This window comes from Mugil cephalus, chromosome 11, assembly GCF_022458985.1.
Source record: "Mugil cephalus isolate CIBA_MC_2020 chromosome 11, CIBA_Mcephalus_1.1, whole genome shotgun sequence".
Lineage (NCBI taxonomy): Eukaryota > Metazoa > Chordata > Actinopteri > Mugiliformes > Mugilidae > Mugil > Mugil cephalus.
This window is the reverse complement of record NC_061780.1, coordinates 12,163,947-12,183,634: the sequence shown is the minus strand read 5'-3', so window position 1 is coordinate 12,183,634 and position 19,688 is coordinate 12,163,947. Positions and strand designations below refer to the sequence as shown.

Sequence of the window (19,688 nt, the reverse complement as noted above, 5' to 3'; positions counted from 1 at the left end):
CTGAGTTAATAACTGTAAATGATAGTTCAAGTCACTGCTCATCAGTGCTCAGCAGTGCTTTACAACTTAGTCGATACATTTAGATGTCAATGCTGTTGTTCAGTTAAGTATGAAAGAATGGATATAATAAAATTTGACTGGTTACAGATTCATGAGTACTGAAGAACACACGCATGCAGGTGTGACCACAACTCCCTGAGATCACTGCTCATCTAATATATAGATAAGCTTCAAGAATAAGGGTGGAAGAGGAAGAGTGTGAAACGTGCAAAGAGTGTGAGAGAGATGTAGACATCTGTGACATGGGTGGGACTAGAGGGGAACAAAAGGAAGTAGTTTGTCTCTACCAGGAGGCTTTGACAGGGGCAAAAGTCTGAAAGACAGAGAGAGGAAAGGAGTGTGGTCTGAAGACACAAACTGTGGTCAACCAGCCAGCAGCAAAATCAGGTAGGATTTTAATAATGAAAAACTACTAAACACTAAAATACTAAACACATTAGAATATTCATTATTTTGGAAGTTGATACTTAATCCCCTAGATATGAATTGTTAAAGACAAAGATGTTATATAACTCAAGTACAGTACTACAGTACAATTGCATAGTACTTTACATTATTTGAGTATTTTAATTATATGTTGCACTTCGACTATTGATGATTTTTTTCTTAACAATATTGTCATCTGACACTGCTGCTTTTTTTTAATTCATGTCAAGTACATTTTCTGGTAATAGTAACATATGGAGTTATGTTAAATTGTATTGTTGTCACTTTTACCTGAGTACTGCGTAACTGCATAAGGGCCCACGCAGGATAGATTTATCTCTCATTCTTTCTGTATTGTAATTGTTCTTCGATCCATTACACTGATCTTCACTTTGTCTTATGTCCCATCACTGAAAGACAAAACAGAACGAGGTGAATGTTTCTTCAAACTTCCAGCTTCAGCTCACTTTAGCTGAACTAACTCACTCAGTCAGAAGTTTCCTCTGGTTCTTGACCTTCCAGTGACTATCAGTTAATGAATATTGAATCTCATGGCTCCTGTGTTATTTACACTTTTTACATTTACATTACATTACTATTTACACAAACATGTTAACAAAGGCATGTAGTCTACACAGAGCATTTGTGCACTCTGTGGTGTTTATGGAGAAGTGCTGGTGCTAAAATGCATTGTTCAGATTTTGCACCATTTTCCATACAAAAGGTGCTTTGTGGTTTGCTCATATTTGGCGTAAAATTTGACAACCCTAAATAATGATGCACAGGAACATGCTGCTACTATTACAGGCCATGCAGTACTGTAAGTGTGTATGTGCTGATAACATTACCACTGAAGGTGTATAAGGTTAAATACTTTGATTAAACTGTTGTGCCTCAGAGGAAGTTTGGATAACAAATGTGTATTTCAACACCTATTATGTATGACGAGTGTTGGATGGGCTAGGCCCACATAGTTATTTCCCACTTGAAGCTCTGAGTTTGTGAACTATTCATTTTTAAACTTTTAAAAAGTTGCGTAAAGTCCTGTTTTGCTCTTAGACATCCATCAGTGTTACACACCGAGACATCTTCAGCCAGAGGAGCATGGACACAGAGAGAAAGATGCTAATATTCACTCTGCTTTTGACAGGTAACACGTTCAGTCACATCTTCCTTTTCAACACAGTACACTAATAATAACATCCCACCATGTAAGTAATTCTGTCCATGTCACTCCTGAATGTTCCTTTCAGCTGTTTGCAGTCCTGTGTTTAGTGGAGAATGGAAGGCTACTGTTGCTGAAAACCTTGATGCTCTCGTTACCTCCTGTGTGGTGGTGCCCTGTTCGTTCACCCATGGTGGAGGACTGCTTCCAAACTCCAGACTCAGAGGACTCTGGCATCGTCAAGACAAGTTTGATCAATTTATCTATCACGAGGATCAGACAAGGGTCTTGGACAACTTTAAAGGCCGAACACAACTGTTGGGACATCTGGGTGAAAACAACTGCACCTTGGAAATAACTGAAATGAAAGATCATGACAACGGTCCTTTCTGTTTCCGAGTTGAAGTAGTGCTTAAAGAGACGAATGAACCCACCAAAGACATGTTCTCCTTTGTTAAGAACTGTGTCCAGTTCAAAATGCTCCGTATGTCACCAACTCTTCAAGTCTTCATTAATCTATACCAGTTATACCTGCTACATCAGTCAGTCTCTTACTTTCTTCTTGCCTTTTTTCATTTATAGATGGTGCTCCAAAACCTGTCCTGACACCACCAAAGACAGCCATTGAAGGAAAACCCTACACTATCATTTGCTCAGTCACACATACCTGTCCCTCCCATGTGCCTAAACTCACATGGAACCGGGGCACTGAAGAAGACATCACTGAGATTCATAAACACCATGGTGGAAACTGGGAGGCAACGTCCACCTTAACATTTGTAGCACAGGCCAAGGACGACTACACTGACCTCACCTGCACAGCTGAATTTTATGGAGGAAAGACATCCTCCTCAGCTGTGACGCTCTCCATAAAACGTGAGACATTTTGTCTCTGCTGGTCATTTACCCTCTTGTTTATTTTCTCGTTTGTGCAATATAAAAGAAGGATGCAATCATCAATCTAACTTTTCTTCATTTGCAGGTTCTGAAAACTACAATCACATCATCATTCCTGTTGCAGTGGGGATTGGCACTGCTGTGATCTTTGGACTCTTCTGTGTTTTCATGGTGAAGAAATACAAGTGAGGCATTTGACTGCAGCGATAAGTTCATATTAACAAAAATCGTATGTATTTTTCCCTCTTTCTGTAACATGTTTTTCTCTTTGTTTAAGGAAACGTATTGCAGAGCTCCAAAATCAAGAGGGCACGTAAGTCGAAAAACATTTTAGATCAAATTCAGTTTGTAGTGCTGTTCTGTTCGTTTCATGGATTCATTTTTCATCTGTCCCAGCATGTTGAACCGCCTTCACAGACTGTCTCAAAGGTAAGAAAAGCTGTGCATTAGTTTGGGTTAGTTACAATATGAGAATGTCCAAAAATACCTATCTTCTGATCCAGTTACTGTAAAACATTCTTATTATCAGCAAGAGGCCTTAAAGTCCTTATCTTTTTATACAGTGACTTCTGATTCATACACTAACGCATCATTGCTTTCACACCCTTCTGCAGTATTAGTATGCTTAGTTTTGCAGTTTGTTTTGATAACACCTTTGTTTCTATTTATACGTAAGAGAATGTCTTATTTTCTGTTCTTCTTTTCCATCATACGATCAGGGCCAGATTCTGAAGATGAGAAGTGAAGAAACAAGTTACGTTTACTATGTGAGACCACACATTTCTTTGCTATCTAGTTGTGTTTTAGTTTAATTAACTGGACTCGCATCATTATTTCACTGTACATTTGACAACAAAGAGGAAAGGAATTGAAGTCCTTGAGTGAAGGTGATAATTAAAGTCGCACATTGAGGTTTTGTCTTGACTGGACCCAGATCCTGAAACCCCTATAATGGCAAAGTAGAACCCCCTTTTAACAAGAGGAAATGTTGGGAAGAACTCATATATATACACACATATATGGGGGGACGCATCTGTTTTGGTCGGCCAGGTAGAAAAAGAGAAAAAAAGAAGAAATGAGATGAATTCATACATAAATCTAAATAAAGCAACCTATAAACATGGTACGAGGGTACAAGATAGAGGTGATGTACATTCACTGTTTTATCTCCTCTCTGTCCTCTGGCCTGTTACCCAAGAATCACAATATCTAAATCTCGAGGAGCTACTGTATCAGTGAGGACACACGTTTCTTTTGTGGCTCAAGTGATACACTCATGTGGAATATTATGAATATTATCTGTTCACAAGAGAAAATCTACCGTAATCTGTTTTCTCATTCATCATCTCTCAGACAGGCCAACGATACCAAGAAGAAGAAGCTCAAAGTCACCGGTATCTGAGTCCTATATGTGGCTTTTAAAGTAGGAATCAATTTAAAGGAAGGAAAAAGACAGATGGTGTCATGGTTCTGTGTCTGTCGTGTTCCATTATGTTTGGATTTCCTGTTTTATTTTGTTAAGTCCCTTCGTTTCCAGTTTTGTGTTACTCCGTGTATTCCCCGTGTGATTCCCCTGATTTGTTTCACCTGTCGTCATCCCTCTGCCTTCTTGTGTATATATAGCCCCGCCTTTCCTTTCGTTGCCTGTTGTGTTGTTAGTTTTGTTGAGTCATCTCCCTAGTTTCAATCTTATTTCTCTGAGTTTTAGTCTCTTTCTTTTTGTTGGTTTTGTCATGCATTTGTGGAGGATGGGGGATACTTGTTTTTTTGGCAAGTTTGCTTTTTAAATCAGTTTGCTTTCATTCACTTATCAGCTTCAGTGAGGAAAAAAACAAGATACAATTCTTAAAGATAAGTTTCAATACTTATCAGTAAAAATGCATTTTAGTTAATAAGCATGTAAGTAGTGCATAATCTTTCTGCTTTGTTTTCTTTGTTGATAATTATAGACAGTGATAGCAGGGTGTGGTATCTTCCATGAATGTGTGCTGATAATGTTTCTTTGTTAATACGCCTATGCTATATATTAAACTCATTTACTTACTTATTTTCCTGAACTGATATATAAGTAAAGTTATGTAAGTTCTTCTCTTTGTTCATTTGTTGTTTGTTCATTTCATGGTGAGTTCTTCATTGCTTGATTGGTAATACTTACATTCTCCACAAGAGGGAGTCTCTACAACCCACCCTCCTCACTCAATGACAGCTCTCAAGTTTCATAAAGCTATTATTTTATTTGCCTCTGTATTTTCCAGTGTAGGACTACACTTCACCAGGGCTGTTTTGCAGCAGTTGGCTGCTAGACACCAGAAGACGTAGTTTTGGAAAAGCAAAGCACTCATAGTATCATAGTCATAGTATTCAGCTCTGTTTGGCTATGAAATGAAAAGCCTGTTGTACTGCCTATCTTCTGGGATTTATTCCTGATTAATTATGCAACCCATGTCCCATGCAGTTAGAATAAAGCTAGAGTGGTTAATATGATGAGACTGGGCCTGGGCTTGTTGTTGTAGAAAGGTACAAGTATTTTATATGTAATTCTAATAATGTATGTTATTTAAAAATGAGCACCGCAACTATACTTAAATGCAGTAATCCTCACAGGTATGCACAAATAAAATGACATTTAAATGTATTAATGTGAGCTTTCCTTTTACTTACAAGAAAACAAATCCCTTTTGGTTTGATACTCGAAACAACTCAGAATTCATCCATATAATACCTGTGGGCCCACACACATTTTCAGTTTATGAAATACACACAATTAACTGATACTGAACCCGTTGCGGGCCGGTTTGTCGATGCTGGGGTACGGTGGGGCCTAAAAACTGTCCGCTTCGCTTAGAACTGAGCATGCAAAAAACAAAATATGTGCATATTTGTTAGTACTTACAAATCCAAAGGGGGATTAGTAGGGCTGAGGGGACAAGCGATGGTAGTCTTAGAGGGTAATGGCAATGGCAATGGCGGTAGCAGTCACAGTCCAATCACCACACGGGCAATGGCACACAGCAGCGAAGTCACAAGGAAGAAAACTAGCAGGACCATCCGTTGGAAACCCGTCTTGACCTCTCTTCATGGCCGGGGGTTAGAGGGTGGCTACCTGGGAACCTCACTGTGTAGCCTGCTAGCAGTACAGCAGTCCAGAGAGGCAGCAGCTGTGGGAAAGTAACCTATGTGCATAGCCCTTGACCTGCCGGGAACAAGTGTGTCCTGTCCTGTGTTGCTCCTCATTCAGTGACTCTTCTTCTATGTCTATGAGCATAACGGACATTAAGTCATTTTCTCAGCAGCGGTACGACCAAGTACAAATGTGTCAGGGTGGTAAATGTACAGATTTACTACTCAGGCACAAGTGACTGATAAAGTTGTTGCTCTGTCATTAACGTTAATGGTGTTAGCAAACATACTGTAAGTATCTTCAGAGCATTTCCACTAGTGTCTGCGCCAGAGCCAATACGTTTCCATTCAAATCAACGTGAGCACCAGAAAAGTCTCCAATAACACCAGAAAAAGTCGCTAAATTTGTTGCTAGTCACTACTGACAAAAAAACTCAACCGGAGTCCATCAGTCCAGAGCGCGCACTGGCATTTTTCTGCACCCCAGTTCCTGTGTTACCATGCATAGTTGAGTCACTTGGCCTTGTTTCCATGTCAGGTATGGCTGGACATCTTCCCATGTCGAAGGGAATAAGCTTGATGTGCTTTTCCAGTGAGAAGGCCCAGGTTCGAGTCTGGTTTTGTGCGGGAATTGATTATGGTATTTCTGGATGGCATTGTAAGTTTTTCCTGCATGGCTCCACCAGAATTTCCAAACCAAATTCGCCACCGGAAACATCTAAGACTGGTCACTACCTTATTTGCACAAATCAGTGCTTCAGATTTTTGCGGGTTAAATGTCAGTCAGCTACCATTTGGAGATCCACTTAGTGTTTAGCTTGGCCACTAAATGGTTCAAGTCACTGCTCATCACTAAAGATTTATGGGGACTGAAGAAAACATGAATGCAGATGTGAACAGAAGTTGAAGTGCGCACTGCCCATCTAACATACAGATAAGTTCCAAGAATAAGGGTGGAGGAGGAAGAGTGTAATGAGTATGAGAGAGATATAGACATCTGGGACGTGGGTGGGACTACAGGGTATCAAAAGCAAGTGGGTGGTCAGGAGGATTTTATTCGGGTAAAAACCTGAAAGACAGTCGGAGCAGAGGGGAGTGTGTTCTACTGACAAACTGTGGACAACCAGCCAGCAGCAAAATTAGGTAGGATTTTAATAATGCAAAATTCTAATTAAACTAAACACATCAGAATATTCCTTGTTTTGAAGTTGATACTTAATCCCCCTAGATATGAATTGTTAAAGACAAAGATCAAAAATAACTCAAGTATAGTACTTCAATACAATTCCAAAGTACTTTACATACTTGATTATTTTAATTTTATTCTATGTTGTACTTGGAATATTATGATTCTTACTTAGCAATATTGTAGCACACTTAGAAAACATGTCAAAAAAAAAGCGTGTAGCCTACACAGTGTATATGTGCTCTCTGTGGTGTTTAAGTTTTGCCGTTGAAATCCATAATGTTGAAATTTTACCCCATTTTCCTTACAAGAGGTGCTTTGTGCTTTGTTTCCTCTTATTTGGCGTAGTATTTGACAAGTTTTAGTAATGATGCACAGGAATATGCTGCTGCTATTACAGGCTATGCAGTCATGAAAGGGCTGGATCTACTAAGATCCAAAATTGCGTGTACTAATTTGTGTGCGCACTCTAGAATTTTGCGTGTGGACTGAAACTGCAGTTTGCTAAGATTGATTCCGAATAGCGGTGGGCGATATGACGATATTAAATCGTGAACGATTACAACGTGAAGATGATCTGTCAAACTGTAGAGATCGTGGGATCGTCTAGGGCACATTCTATAAATTGATTTCTATGTTGATGCACCGAGACATGGCTGAAAGTCAAACAGAGTTGGTTACTAAAAAAAAATCCACTTCCATTATATGGAATTGGTTTGGATTTTCCTCAACTGCTGAAGCGCAGGCAAATATTATGTGCACAGAACAGGTTCGCACGCTGAACCTGTTCAATCATTTGAAGAGGAAGCATCCCAAACAATGTGCTGAGAGCCAAACAGCAAGGGGCCCGGCGCCGGTACCGCAAGCGGAGGCAGCTAGCGTAAGACCAAAACAGTCAACATTAACACAGGCGTTAAACAAAGGCACTCCGTATGACAAGTCAATCAAGCGATGGAAAGATGTAATAGAAGCAGTTACCTTTTAACTTGCAAAAGATATGGTACCGGTCAAGACGGTAGAAAACTTTCTGTTACTACTTTTGCAAGAGTACACTTTATTAGAATGTCGTTGTTGTTGACCTTAAACTTGTTTGCACATGCAGGCAAAACTGCGACTACTTAAAATAAAATCTATTAAGAAAGGTTCTTTGGACTAATTTGTCTGTTTTTCATTTTTCAATATACGATCGTGATAAAATCTGAATCGTGATTTTGTTTTTAAAAAATCGTGATATGATATTATTGACATATCGCCCACCCCTAATTCCGTAAATGACGGCGGGTGTAAATGGACATAAGTAAATGAAGATTTTGCGTGTGCTATTGGTGTCCACCGTTGAGATTGCAAGTGCAATATGACATTTGGTGCCGTTACATCGGAGGTGTCTGCTGAAGAGGGAAATAAACACATCCCGGAGGTGGAGCAAAAAACATCTGAATAAAATTATAAGACAGGGTGCAGTGACGGACTGCCAAATAAAAAAAGCCCAAACAACTGAATAATGATCATATACCACTGTAAGGCCATACGAAAGAGGCAAATTACTTATTGGTTACATCTGATCCGTTCGGTTATTTACCAAATTAAAAAAAAAGAATGTGCTTCATCGGGTAATGTTTATTTGCAAAAAGATGCGGGAATTCCTCCTCTACAATAACAGCAGCCACGTGTGCGCAATTATGCATAGGACAAAATGTTTACATGTCCTTTTGAGACGTGTTAAATATAGATGCAATTTCTATATTGCATTCAGGTTTGGTAAATTGCTTTGCGTCTGCTAAATTAATATATTTGCATTTTCTCTGCCCAGCTTGCACAAAATTGCGTGTAAACACCTCATATTGCATATTTACTGAGGCAAACGTGGATGTGGACGCGCTATTGTGCACCTTTGAAAGATGCAACCCTTAGTGCGTGGGTGTGGTCAGCAAATCAGTTTGTACATTTGAGTGAGTGAGTTTGCTCACGTTTTTGTACATGCAAACTTGTAGTAGATCTGGCTCTTAGCGTGTATGTGCTGACAACAGTAGCACTGAAGATGTATGAGGCCAAATACTTTCATAAAACTATTGTGCCTCAAAGGAAGTTTGGCCTACTGGATAACAAATGTATATTTCAGCACCTATTATGTATGACGAGTGTCGGATGAGATAGCTATTTCCCACTTGAAGCTCTGAGTTTGTGAATTATTCATTTTAAATTTTTTAAACAGTTGCATAAAGTCCTGTTTTTCTCTTAGACATCCATCAGTGTTACACACCGAGACATCTTGAGACAGAGGAGCATGGACACAGAGAGAACGATGCTAATATTCACTCTGCTTTTGACAAGTAACATGATCAGTCACATCTTCCTATTCAACACAGTACACTTATAATAACATCACACCATGTAAGTAATTCTGTCCATGTCACTCCTGAATGTTCCTTTCAGCTGTTTGCAGTCCTGTGTTTAGTGGAGAATGGAAGGCTACTGTTGTTAAAGACCTTGAAGCTCTCGTTACCTCCTGTGTGGTGGTGCCCTGTTCGTTCACCCATAGTGGAGGATCACTTCCGACCTCCAGACTCAGAGGACTCTGGCATAGGTCAGACAAAGGAGATCAAGTGATCTATAACGAGGATCAGACAAAGGTCTTGGACAACTTTAAAGGCCGAACACAACTGTTGGGACAACTGGGTGAAAACAACTGCACCTTGGAAATAACTGATATGAAAGATCATGACAACGGTCCTTTCTGTTTCCGAGTTGAAGTAGTGCGTACAGAGAGCAATGATCCCACCCCTGACAAGTTCTCCTTTGTTGAGGACTGTGTCCAGTTCAAAATGCTCCGTATGTCACCAACTTTTCAAGTCTATATTAATCTATACCAGTTTTCTGTTCCATCAGTCAGTCTCTTACTTTCTTCTGGCTTTTTTTTCCTTTTACAGATGATGCTCCAAAACCTGTCCTGACACCACCAAAGTCAGGCATTGAAGGTCACCCCTACACTATCATTTGCTCAGTCACACACACCTGTCCCTCCCATGTGCCTAAATTCACATGGAACCGGGGCAATGGAGAAGAGGTCACTGAGATTCATAAACAACTCTATCCTGGAACCTGGGAGGCAACGTCCACCTTAACATTTCTGGCAGAGGCCAAGGACGACTACACTGACCTCACCTGCTCAGCTGAATTTTATGGATGGAAGAAATCCTCCTCAACTGTGACAGTCTATGTAAAACGTGAGATCTTTTCTCCCTGTTAGTCATTTACCCTCTTGTTTATTTTCTCATTTGGAGCTTGCATTCTTCTTTATTATTGTACAATCTAACTTTTCTTCATTTGCAGGTTCTGAAAACTACAATCACATCATCATTCCTGTTGCAGTGGGGATTGGCACTGCTGTGATCTTTGGTCTCCTCTGTGTTTTCATGGTGAAGAAATACAAGTGAGGCATTTCACTGCAGCGATAAGTTCATATTAACAAAAATCGTATGTATTTTTCCCTCTTTCTGTAACATGTTTTTCTCTTTGTTTAAGGAAACGTATTGCAGAGCTCCAAAATCAAGAGGGCACGTAAGTCGAAAAACATTTTAGATCAAAAGTTTGTAGTGCTGTTCTGTTCGTTCATGGATTCATTTTTCATCTGTCCCAGCATGTTGAACCGCCTTCACAGACTGTCTCAAAGGTAAGAAAAGCTGTGCATTAGTTTGGGTTAGTTACAATATGAGAATGTCCAAAAATACCTATCTTCTGATCCAGTTACTGTAAAACATTCTTATTATCAGCAAGAGGCCTTAAAGTCCTTATCTTTTTATACAGTGACTTCTGATTCATACACTAACGCACCATTGCTTTCACACCCTTCTGCAGTATTAGTATGCTTAGTTTTGCAGTTTGTTTTGATAACACCTTTGTTTCTATTTATACGTAAGAGAATGTCTTATTTTCTATTCTTCTTTTCCATCATACGATCAGGGCCAGATTCTGAAGATGAGAAGTGAAGAAACAAGTTTCACTAAAATATGTGAGACCACACATTTCTTTCCTATCTAGTTGGGTTATAGTTTAATTAACTGGACTTGCATCATTATTTCTCAGTACATTTGACCACAAAGGGGAAGGGACTTGAAGTCCTTCAGTGTGAATCGAGGAGCTACTGTGTGAGTGGGGATACATATGTGTTTCCTTTGTGACTCCCATGATACACTCATGTAGGATATTATCTGTTGTAAATACCCTTGTTTAAACAAATGACCTTCTTCTTGCAAAGTATTCTACATCCACTTTCACTCAGCTCTGATGTGTAATATTGATATTCTCCAAAGAAAAGCTATCCAGACATAGATGACAATCGAAATGGGAAGCATTTCTTAACTTAGGGATGTCTGATTATATCTATATTAGCTTATTTTTGTAATATCAGTTGATATCGTTATCGGTTTTACCACCGATAATAAAAACAGATAACATAATGCCCGGGTTGTGCTGGTGCGCGCTCCTGCTGCTGCTGCTTGTGGGGTCCTGAGATATTTACCGGCGCGCAATTGATGACCTTAACAAACCGCACCCGGAGCCAAAACAACAACAGAATGTAGCTAGTGTGACTGACAGGGTGCTTGCTACCAAAAATTAGTCTGGGCAAAAAAACAAAACATGCCTGCATATACTGATATACCATATCGGTTGATATCGGAATCGGAAATTAAGAATTTGGACAATATTGGCTATTGGATATCAGCAAAAGGCCAATATCGGACATCCCTACATACAACTGTTATAGTCTAGAGGGAACCTGCAGAATTGCAGAGACAGGAGAAAACTACAAGTGGGATGTACTGTTCATATTGTATACTGTATATATGTGGTTCATGTATGATAAGATTCAAAATTCAACTGGTGTTTGTTGTCAATTCCACAGTATGTTACAAACATTCAGAAGAGAAAATCTAATCTGTGTTTTCTCATTTTTCTCTCAGGCAGTCCAACGACACCAAGAAAAGGAGCTCAAAGTCATTGTTATCTGAGTCCTATATGTGCCTTTTAAAGTAGGAATCAAATTACAAGAAGGAAATAGACCCATGGACGAGGATTGGGGATTCTTTTGAGCGATTTGTTTGACAAGCTTGCTTTTTAAATTAGTTTGCTTTCATTCACTTATCAGCTTGAGCAAGAAAAAAACAAGATACAATTCTTGAAGATAAGTTTTAAAACATCAGTAAAATGCATGTTACTTAGTTAGCATGTCACTACTGGATAATCGTTATGCTTTGTTTTCTTTGATGATAATTATAAACAGTGATAACAGGGTGTGCTGTGTTGCGTGAATGTGTGATCTCGGCCCAAAAAGTTTCTGTTAATACGCCTATACTACAGAAGAAACTCATTTACATTTACTAACTCCTATCTTTTCCTGTTTCCTGAACTGTTATGCAAGTATTGCTATGCAAGTTCTTCTCTTTGTTCATTAAATTTGACTTGTGCTCAGACAGTCTGGTGATTTCTTGTTCATTGCTTTATTGGTAATGCTTGCCTTCTCCACAAGAGGGAGTTTCTACAAGCCCCCCTAACTTGATGACAGCTCTCAAGTTTCATAAAGCTATTATTTTATTTGGCTCTAGCTGCTTTCTGTCAACAGAAACTATTGTTTCTACTTCTCTTCCACACATATGTAGTCCTGTGTGAGATTTGACAACAATATGATCACACTCTGGTCACAAAATGTCATGTGTGCAATTGTATATTTATCTGAATTTTCTTATTTTTAAATCAAATGGTGGTGGGGGGTCGGAGAATGGAAGCATCGTGATTAATGGTAAACCAATCCCAACCCTCCATGGTGATGTAACAGCACTGGCCAGCGGCCACAGCTGTCAAGTGCTTTACCCGTGCAGTGTGAAGAAGGATGAAAGAATGGATGCAATCAAGTTGGACTGGATACAGATTCAGGGGGACTGAAGAAAACATGCATGTAGATCTGAACAGAAGTTAAAGTACTCCCTGCTCATCTAACATACCGACAAGATACAAAAATAAGGTTGGAACAGAAAGAGTGTAACGAGTATGAGAGAGATGTAGACATCTGGGACACGGGTGGGATTATATCTCATCTTCCATACATCTTAATCCTTCACTAGGGTCGCGGGGGGCTGCTGGATAACAGAAATTACATTCTGAAATCTCATCATTGGGCAAAACAGTCTTACAGTTCAGCACAACAACATAGCTCACCTGCAAAAGATCATATTTCTCCCAAAACTGTTCACTCATGCTTCAAAACGAAATTCCTTTCTCATAGTCGGTGCCAAAATTCAAAAGATCCCTTCCCTCAATTGCTTGAAACAGACCGGACGTTCTCAACACTCTCATGCTTTTGCCAAAAAAACAACAGTTTTGCTGACCAGCACTAATAAACCACACATGCGATCACCAACATTTAAGGTTGCCAAGAGTCCAGAATCTTATTACCATACAGATTCGATACAGAGCGGCTTGTGAAAACCACAGCCTATTATGCTGAGGTAATAAAACTCAAGTATGTACAATAAAACAGCTCAGCCAATACAGCAGACAGTGCATTACCCCTTACGCTATCATCCTGTATCTTTATTACCCTGTATCGTGTATCTCATTATTGTTTCTGTAGTTTTTAGCCCTACTAGTACAATCCCTGAAATGTGGCAACAATGCAAACTACAAACATAATGCAATGAGCGCCTGGCTTATACATTAATTTTTAGTCATTTATGGCCAACAATTACCATGTAATCCCATATGTTACCTAAAAAAATACAGAAATGTGTTTAATATATGCAAACATTAAGTACACCTTCCAAATTATGCACTGGTTTGTGTATACTGACACTAATATCTGTTCCTGTTGTCTTGCCGTAAAGACCATTCTGCTGAGGTCTGATAAAGAATAACCAACTCCTGGTTTACGATTGTGCACTGTTTGTTCCCAGGAAAAATGATGGCCAGTAAACTGCGACTTTTCTCTGCTGTTGTGTCTTTGCTGATACACAGTGTGGTGCATTTCACATGCTCTGAAAAAGATTGCTTGGAAATTAGCATTAGCCTCGTGCTGTATTATCTACAGGGGTTTAATGTAGCTACACTTTATCAATAATAAGAGCCAAAAACACCTTGCTGTACCACATAGAAGGGAAGGCTTAGACAAAAAACTAATCTCAGAAGTAATCTTTGCTTTGTTTGGGGTGATTAGTTTTAGCTTCATTAAGCCTAAATCTCATCCTCTTTCATCACAACTCAGATGAGAAAATTTCCCCAAACATTATTATGGAACTTTCAGGAATTCATTCACTATTCATTTTTGTTCCTCATCATTTATCACAATTATTGCAACTTCCATTGGGAAACTAGTATTCTATCATTATATACTGATAAAGCACAGTTGTGACTCATCAGAAATTGGACACAGGCTTTCTGAGGGTGTCCTGTGGTGTCTGACTACAGGATGTAGTTAGTAGGGGACCTTTGGGTCCCATAAGTTGAGGGGAGGGGGCTCTGCCGTTCCTTCATGTTTGTGTGTGTGTGTGTGTGTGTGTGTGTGTGTGTGTGTGTGTGTGTGTGTGTGTGTGTGTGTGTGTGTGTGTGTGTGTGTGTCTGTGTCAGCCGCATCTTGCTGAGGATGGCTGCTGCCATCAAAGAGTGTCATTGCTATGAGGTAGGGGTGCCTGGTCCGGTCTAGGTGGGTGGCACATGTTGAAATAACATCTACATGAGGTCCAAACATTTTCCAGCATTGAATTGTCACAAGATGCTCAATGTTATTTACATTCACTACAAAAAATGGAACTTAGTCCTCAGTCAGACCAAACTGGAGGCAGACATGTTTTATGAGCAACATTTTAGTTTCTGATAGATTGAGTATTTTCATTACTACATCTTCAGAGGTATTGGAAAGATCCATTGTTACTGTGAATGGATTAACATTTTAGTTATGTTTAAAGCCTTACTTTAAATTATTTTTTATGGTAAAATAATCTGAATCTTGAATCTAATCTATTCTTACACCTAAGATTATAGAGGAAACTGTGACCACAGAGAGAGAGGGGCCATTTTTGTTTGCAAATTGTATCCAGCCAGAAATTCAAAACCACCAGACGATAGCTTGAGTCAGTTAAAAGTTAATTAATAGCAGCTAACTAGTTCACTTGTCAACTTTTCAGGCGAAAAAAAAAGAAGAGATTCCTGCTGCTGTTACAAGCTACAGAACAACGGTGTTGTCTGCTCGCACACAGCTGTCTATGCAGAAATAAACCGAACATAAATTGAGTTTAGCAAAGATGTGAATGTGCAAATTGGAGGCCCAAGCCACGCGTCATCTAATCAGGTTTTGTACGTAATTTCAGTCATGATTTATTCTAACCCACAACATTATCCAGGTTGAAACTGATGATGCATTACATATTAATCTGACCTGATATATATGCCCGTTGTTGATTGTCTCAGTCCAGTCCTTTCTTCTAATCGCCAAAGCCAAACCAAAGTTGCCTACAGCTGGCAGTGGCTGTTATATGATGAAACTTAAAATTTATGTTTTAGCAGCCAAAAATACAGCAAGATGACATTTTCATGGTTCAAAGTCACAGTGTTCGCCATAACCTTCCCTCTGTTTTGCCTCCAGTTAACATTGCAACGTCACAGTGACGTAGGCCATGAAGGGCTCTATAATTAGACTTGATAACTTAGATTGGCTGAAATTGAATTTAATATATTTCGAAAGAGATCTTAGGGTTATTTGTGCTGCATCAACTAATTATATTAACTATAAATCTGAAGCACTTTTTACACTGCTAATGATCTATGTGGAGAAAATTAAAGCATTTTCCTGATGTGATCTGTGTCTATCTCGGATTATGTATAACAAACAAACAAAACATTAGCTGCACGCCAGTTAGCATCCAGTGGTAACTAGCGGTTCCAGTGTGTTGACCAGTGTGTTGCCTGTACGCCATGTACTCACCAGCAACCGGGGTTTATGTTTCAATGATAACCTCCAAAGTGATTATTAAGTCGATGCGGGGAGCTCCTTGTACATCCATATGTCACGAAAAAGCAAGTTAATCCAGACGTGGCCGGTGCTGTTCCTCCTTACTCCTGTCAATAGCCATTTTTCGCCTCAACATCCAAATAAGCTCATGTCCCAGCACCAATTCTCCTCCAAACCCCTCCTCCTCCTCCTCCTCTCAGCCAAGGCCCCAGGCCACATCTGCAACACGAAGCTGTTATCTGTTAAACAGAAAAAAACACACTGCATGAAATGGATTTAGGGAACAGCTAAACGTAACCATTCTCCAATAATTGAGATAAAAGGGACAAATCAGTGCTTAAAGTGTCACAATTTTTCTTCTTCTATTTTTAGATATTATCTTTATTGCTGGAGTTTTGCAGGGCTAACACACAGACAAACAACAATTCGCACTCACATTCACAGCTAGGGTCAATTTAGTGTCACCAATAAGCCTAATGAGCATGTCTTTGGTCTTTGAAAGTGGGAGGAAGCTGGAGTACCCGGAGAAAACCCACGCGGACACAGGGAGAACATGCAAACTCAACCCAGAACCCGGACCTCCTCACTGAGAGGCATCAGCGCTAACCAAAGATAAAGATATTTCTTACAAGGGAGACCTAGCCAAGAATGGTTGAGACACAGCTTCAGTTACGACAATGGGCTCAACACATTTTACAATCTTTTTAAACGTGTTCAAGGATCCTAAATTTTGAAGTTTGAGGTTAGACTGTACTTTGTTTAGTGCAGTATGAGCAATAAACCTAAAAGTCGTCTTTTCCAATTCAGTTTGTACCTTAGGAATCATAAATTGCAATATGTCCTAGTAAATAAAAACATACTAATTACTAAGCAGGCCAGTTCACTCTCACAGTACACTCTACCAGTTTCCATTTCACATAAAAACAAAAGAAAAAGGACTTGTTTTTGTAATAAGGTTAGTTTTCTGTAGAATGAATCTACAGCAAGGGAATGTTTTTATTTAAGGAGTCTGGGGTGACACTGTTCCTATGATGTTGTGTTCTATTGCCAGAGAAACAAAATTCCATCCTTTTCACATGGACCTTTGGAGTGGTAAGACCACGCTGAGACCAGTTACATTTCAAATAAGATTAAGCTAATATGTGTATCTTTAAATGTAACAGAATTTTACATGACAACCCAATTATGACTGACTGAATTTATTTCATAGATGTGTGCTGCAATAATGATTATCAAGTCAGATAAATGTATTCAAATAAAATTAAGTTAGTATGTGAAACTTTGAATACAGAGGATGCTAATTTACTTTTAGTTCTATACAACATTTTCACTTAATAAAATTCTGTGCATCATTTTCATTTGTAAAAATCTGTCACATTTCCACAATCAGACTGGTTTTGTTAGTTGCTTTTTTACACTTATTATGACCAAATCTCGTTGACTGAAAGGTTTGCAGTCTCTGAATTTGTCATCCTAGTTTATTTTATAGTATTTAATTATGTTTTAATTAAACATGAGTTATTCTTCAATTAGTTAATTAAACAATATATCTTATTGTCATGTCACATGTTGACCACAGAGACTGTCTTCGAAATAGCAAATGAGAGAGTGTCTTTTGGAAGGGTGCTGTTCTAAGACACTGTTCTAAGTGTTGACTCCTTGACAAGTTCTCAATTTTAAGACTGGAAAAATCTAATTTTCCCATCAAATTTATGTCCCCTAAAGAAATAAAGCATTAAGTTCATCAAAAGTTTACAGAGGTATCAATGTATACACATTTATGAAAACTGATATTTTAGTTTAGTTTCTCACACACATGAGCAGCGCTCCCCATGGGGAACACCATCTTCAGGTTGTCAGTTTTATGTGGCAGTTTCCTCTCCAGAGACAAGATGCCATAACTGCACAATTTGATCTACATCTTCACCAAGTTGAACACTATAAATAGCATCAATTTCACAGCAGAGCGTCATGTTGCATTGTCCTGGGTTTAACCACTAGATGGTGCTACGAACTGGAGATTAGGCTATAGAATGGTTTTCCAATGCATCTTATTGCAAGTGCTGCCATAAAACATGCACCTGCTGAACTGAACAACTTAATTTATGTCACCTTCCTGTGCACCATTTTAAGATGATCTAAGCATAATAAAGTGCCCAGGAGACCCGTGGAGACAGAGCTGCTGTTCAAGGGGCTCACTTGACAGCTTTAGATTCATTGCCTTATTAAAGGACACAGTATGACTGGCAAAATGTTAAACAGAAAACAGGCTCGTCCCTATTTCTGTCATTTAGGATCATCAATTTTTCGTTTTTCATTTTCAAGAGCCTTTCACACATGTCATTGTGCATGAGGTGGGATACATCCCAGTCTATCACAAGGCTAATACAAAGGGACAAACAACTATTAATGCTCACATGCACACATATGACCAATAAGGCTAACTGAACTGTGGAAGAAAGCCAGAGTATCCACAGAAAACCCGCACAGGCACCGGGAGAACATGCAACATGCAAGTGACTAGCTAAATCAGTGGTTACTGGTATCATTAAACTAAAACTGAACATTCTATAGTCCAGGGCTATTCAATTAAAATTCAGAGAGGTCCAGTTACTAAAATTTCCTCCCAGCAAAGGTCCGAATCTAATGTCACTCGATATAGAGTACCCTGATGTAAATAAAATCAACGGACGCACATTTCTATATCATTTATTGTCAAATACCAATGAGTCTGAACTTATGGAACTACAAAAGATTTGATTGGCTTGGCCATTGATGACGGCCTTGATGTACTAACAAAATTAGCGGCGCATGCACGAATGACTTATCTTTTTATTAACCATTTGAAGCCTGAACGGATTGCTGGTGATCCGTCAAAGCACGCCGATTTTGAAATTACCGCCACAGTTGTGCTTTTGTCTGGAAGACCCTAGTGACATGTTAAGGGTATAAGTTCATTTTTACCCACAAATTCCTCCAAATAACTCTCTCTTCCTGGGGCTCCACGATTGTGCTTGCTTCTCAACCAGGAGCATCTGGAGCCAACAGCCAACAGCCATTACAGTAATGGCAGTATTTTTTTTCCAGTAGGCACAACTTCCCAGTGTTCAACCACACTTTGAATTTTGTCCATAATTCAAATACCGCAAATGTGTGCGAAGATGGATATTCAGGTTTTAAAGGGTTAATGAATTATTAGAATTTGAGCAGGTCCGGGCAGAACCGTCACTGGGTCCGTGCCCGGACCTGGGTCCGCTATTTGGTGATGCCTGCTATAGTCTCACTAGTTGAGGGGGGAAAAGTGTGCAAACTGCTTAAAATTCTTGCATTGCTGAGAGGGAAAACTCTAACAGTCGACCAGGTAGATAAAAACAAACTTGATCCCAAAGATGAACTTACAAGCTCAGTAAGCCCAATTGCAAAGATTACAGACAGGGCCACATTTAAACGATAGACACATAGATACACACATACTGTATCTGTGCCTGCGAGAATTCCCCTCTGTGAATCAAACAAAAAAAAAAAGAACAGTGCTCCAGTAAATGACACCAAACAGCACTGGCTGCACTTCAAAACCAATAAACAAGTCTGAACACGAAGCTTACAATAACTGTACAACTTGACAAACAGTGACAGAAAACGAGACTTTGGGGCCATGACATTCCAGGAAGAGTTACTGGCCTACTTTTCAATAACGTGTCAGTGCCATTAGGAAGGAAATTATGCCATGCATTGGTTTAATTTCAAAGCGTGCAAAATTTATGGATTCTGACACCTGCAGAGAAGTTTAGTTCCTCTTCAGCAGTGACTCATTCAAAGGGACCAGATCTCAAAAC

General features: G+C 39.3%; 2 protein-coding genes across 3 annotated transcripts; both read left to right on the top strand.

Moving 5' to 3' along the window:
• Positions 1 to 365: 365 nt before the first annotated feature.
• LOC125016917 (myeloid cell surface antigen CD33-like) lies at positions 366 to 4,371 on the top strand. 2 transcript variants are annotated; one of them, XM_047599683.1, is made up of 9 exons: positions 366 to 447; positions 1,546 to 1,636; positions 1,740 to 2,135; positions 2,234 to 2,527; positions 2,634 to 2,733; positions 2,826 to 2,861; positions 2,945 to 2,977; positions 3,268 to 3,315; positions 3,902 to 4,371. In XM_047599683.1, exons 2-8 carry the CDS (start codon positions 1,591 to 1,593, stop codon positions 3,278 to 3,280), a joined length of 918 nt encoding a protein of 305 aa, XP_047455639.1. In that variant the 5' UTR covers positions 366 to 447; positions 1,546 to 1,590; the 3' UTR covers positions 3,281 to 3,315; positions 3,902 to 4,371. The 2 variants fall into 2 exon arrangements, with proteins under 2 accessions (XP_047455639.1, XP_047455638.1); XM_047599682.1 differs by having other exon boundaries at positions 3,268 to 4,371.
• A 2,366-nt stretch (positions 4,372 to 6,737) lies between these two features.
• LOC125016916 (myeloid cell surface antigen CD33-like) lies at positions 6,738 to 12,323 on the top strand. The gene is made up of 9 exons (XM_047599680.1): positions 6,738 to 6,811; positions 9,094 to 9,184; positions 9,288 to 9,683; positions 9,782 to 10,078; positions 10,185 to 10,284; positions 10,377 to 10,412; positions 10,492 to 10,524; positions 10,815 to 10,863; positions 11,816 to 12,323. Exons 2-8 carry the CDS (start codon positions 9,139 to 9,141, stop codon positions 10,825 to 10,827), a joined length of 921 nt encoding a protein of 306 aa, XP_047455636.1. The 5' UTR covers positions 6,738 to 6,811; positions 9,094 to 9,138; the 3' UTR covers positions 10,828 to 10,863; positions 11,816 to 12,323.
• Positions 12,324 to 19,688: the final 7,365 nt, after the last annotated feature.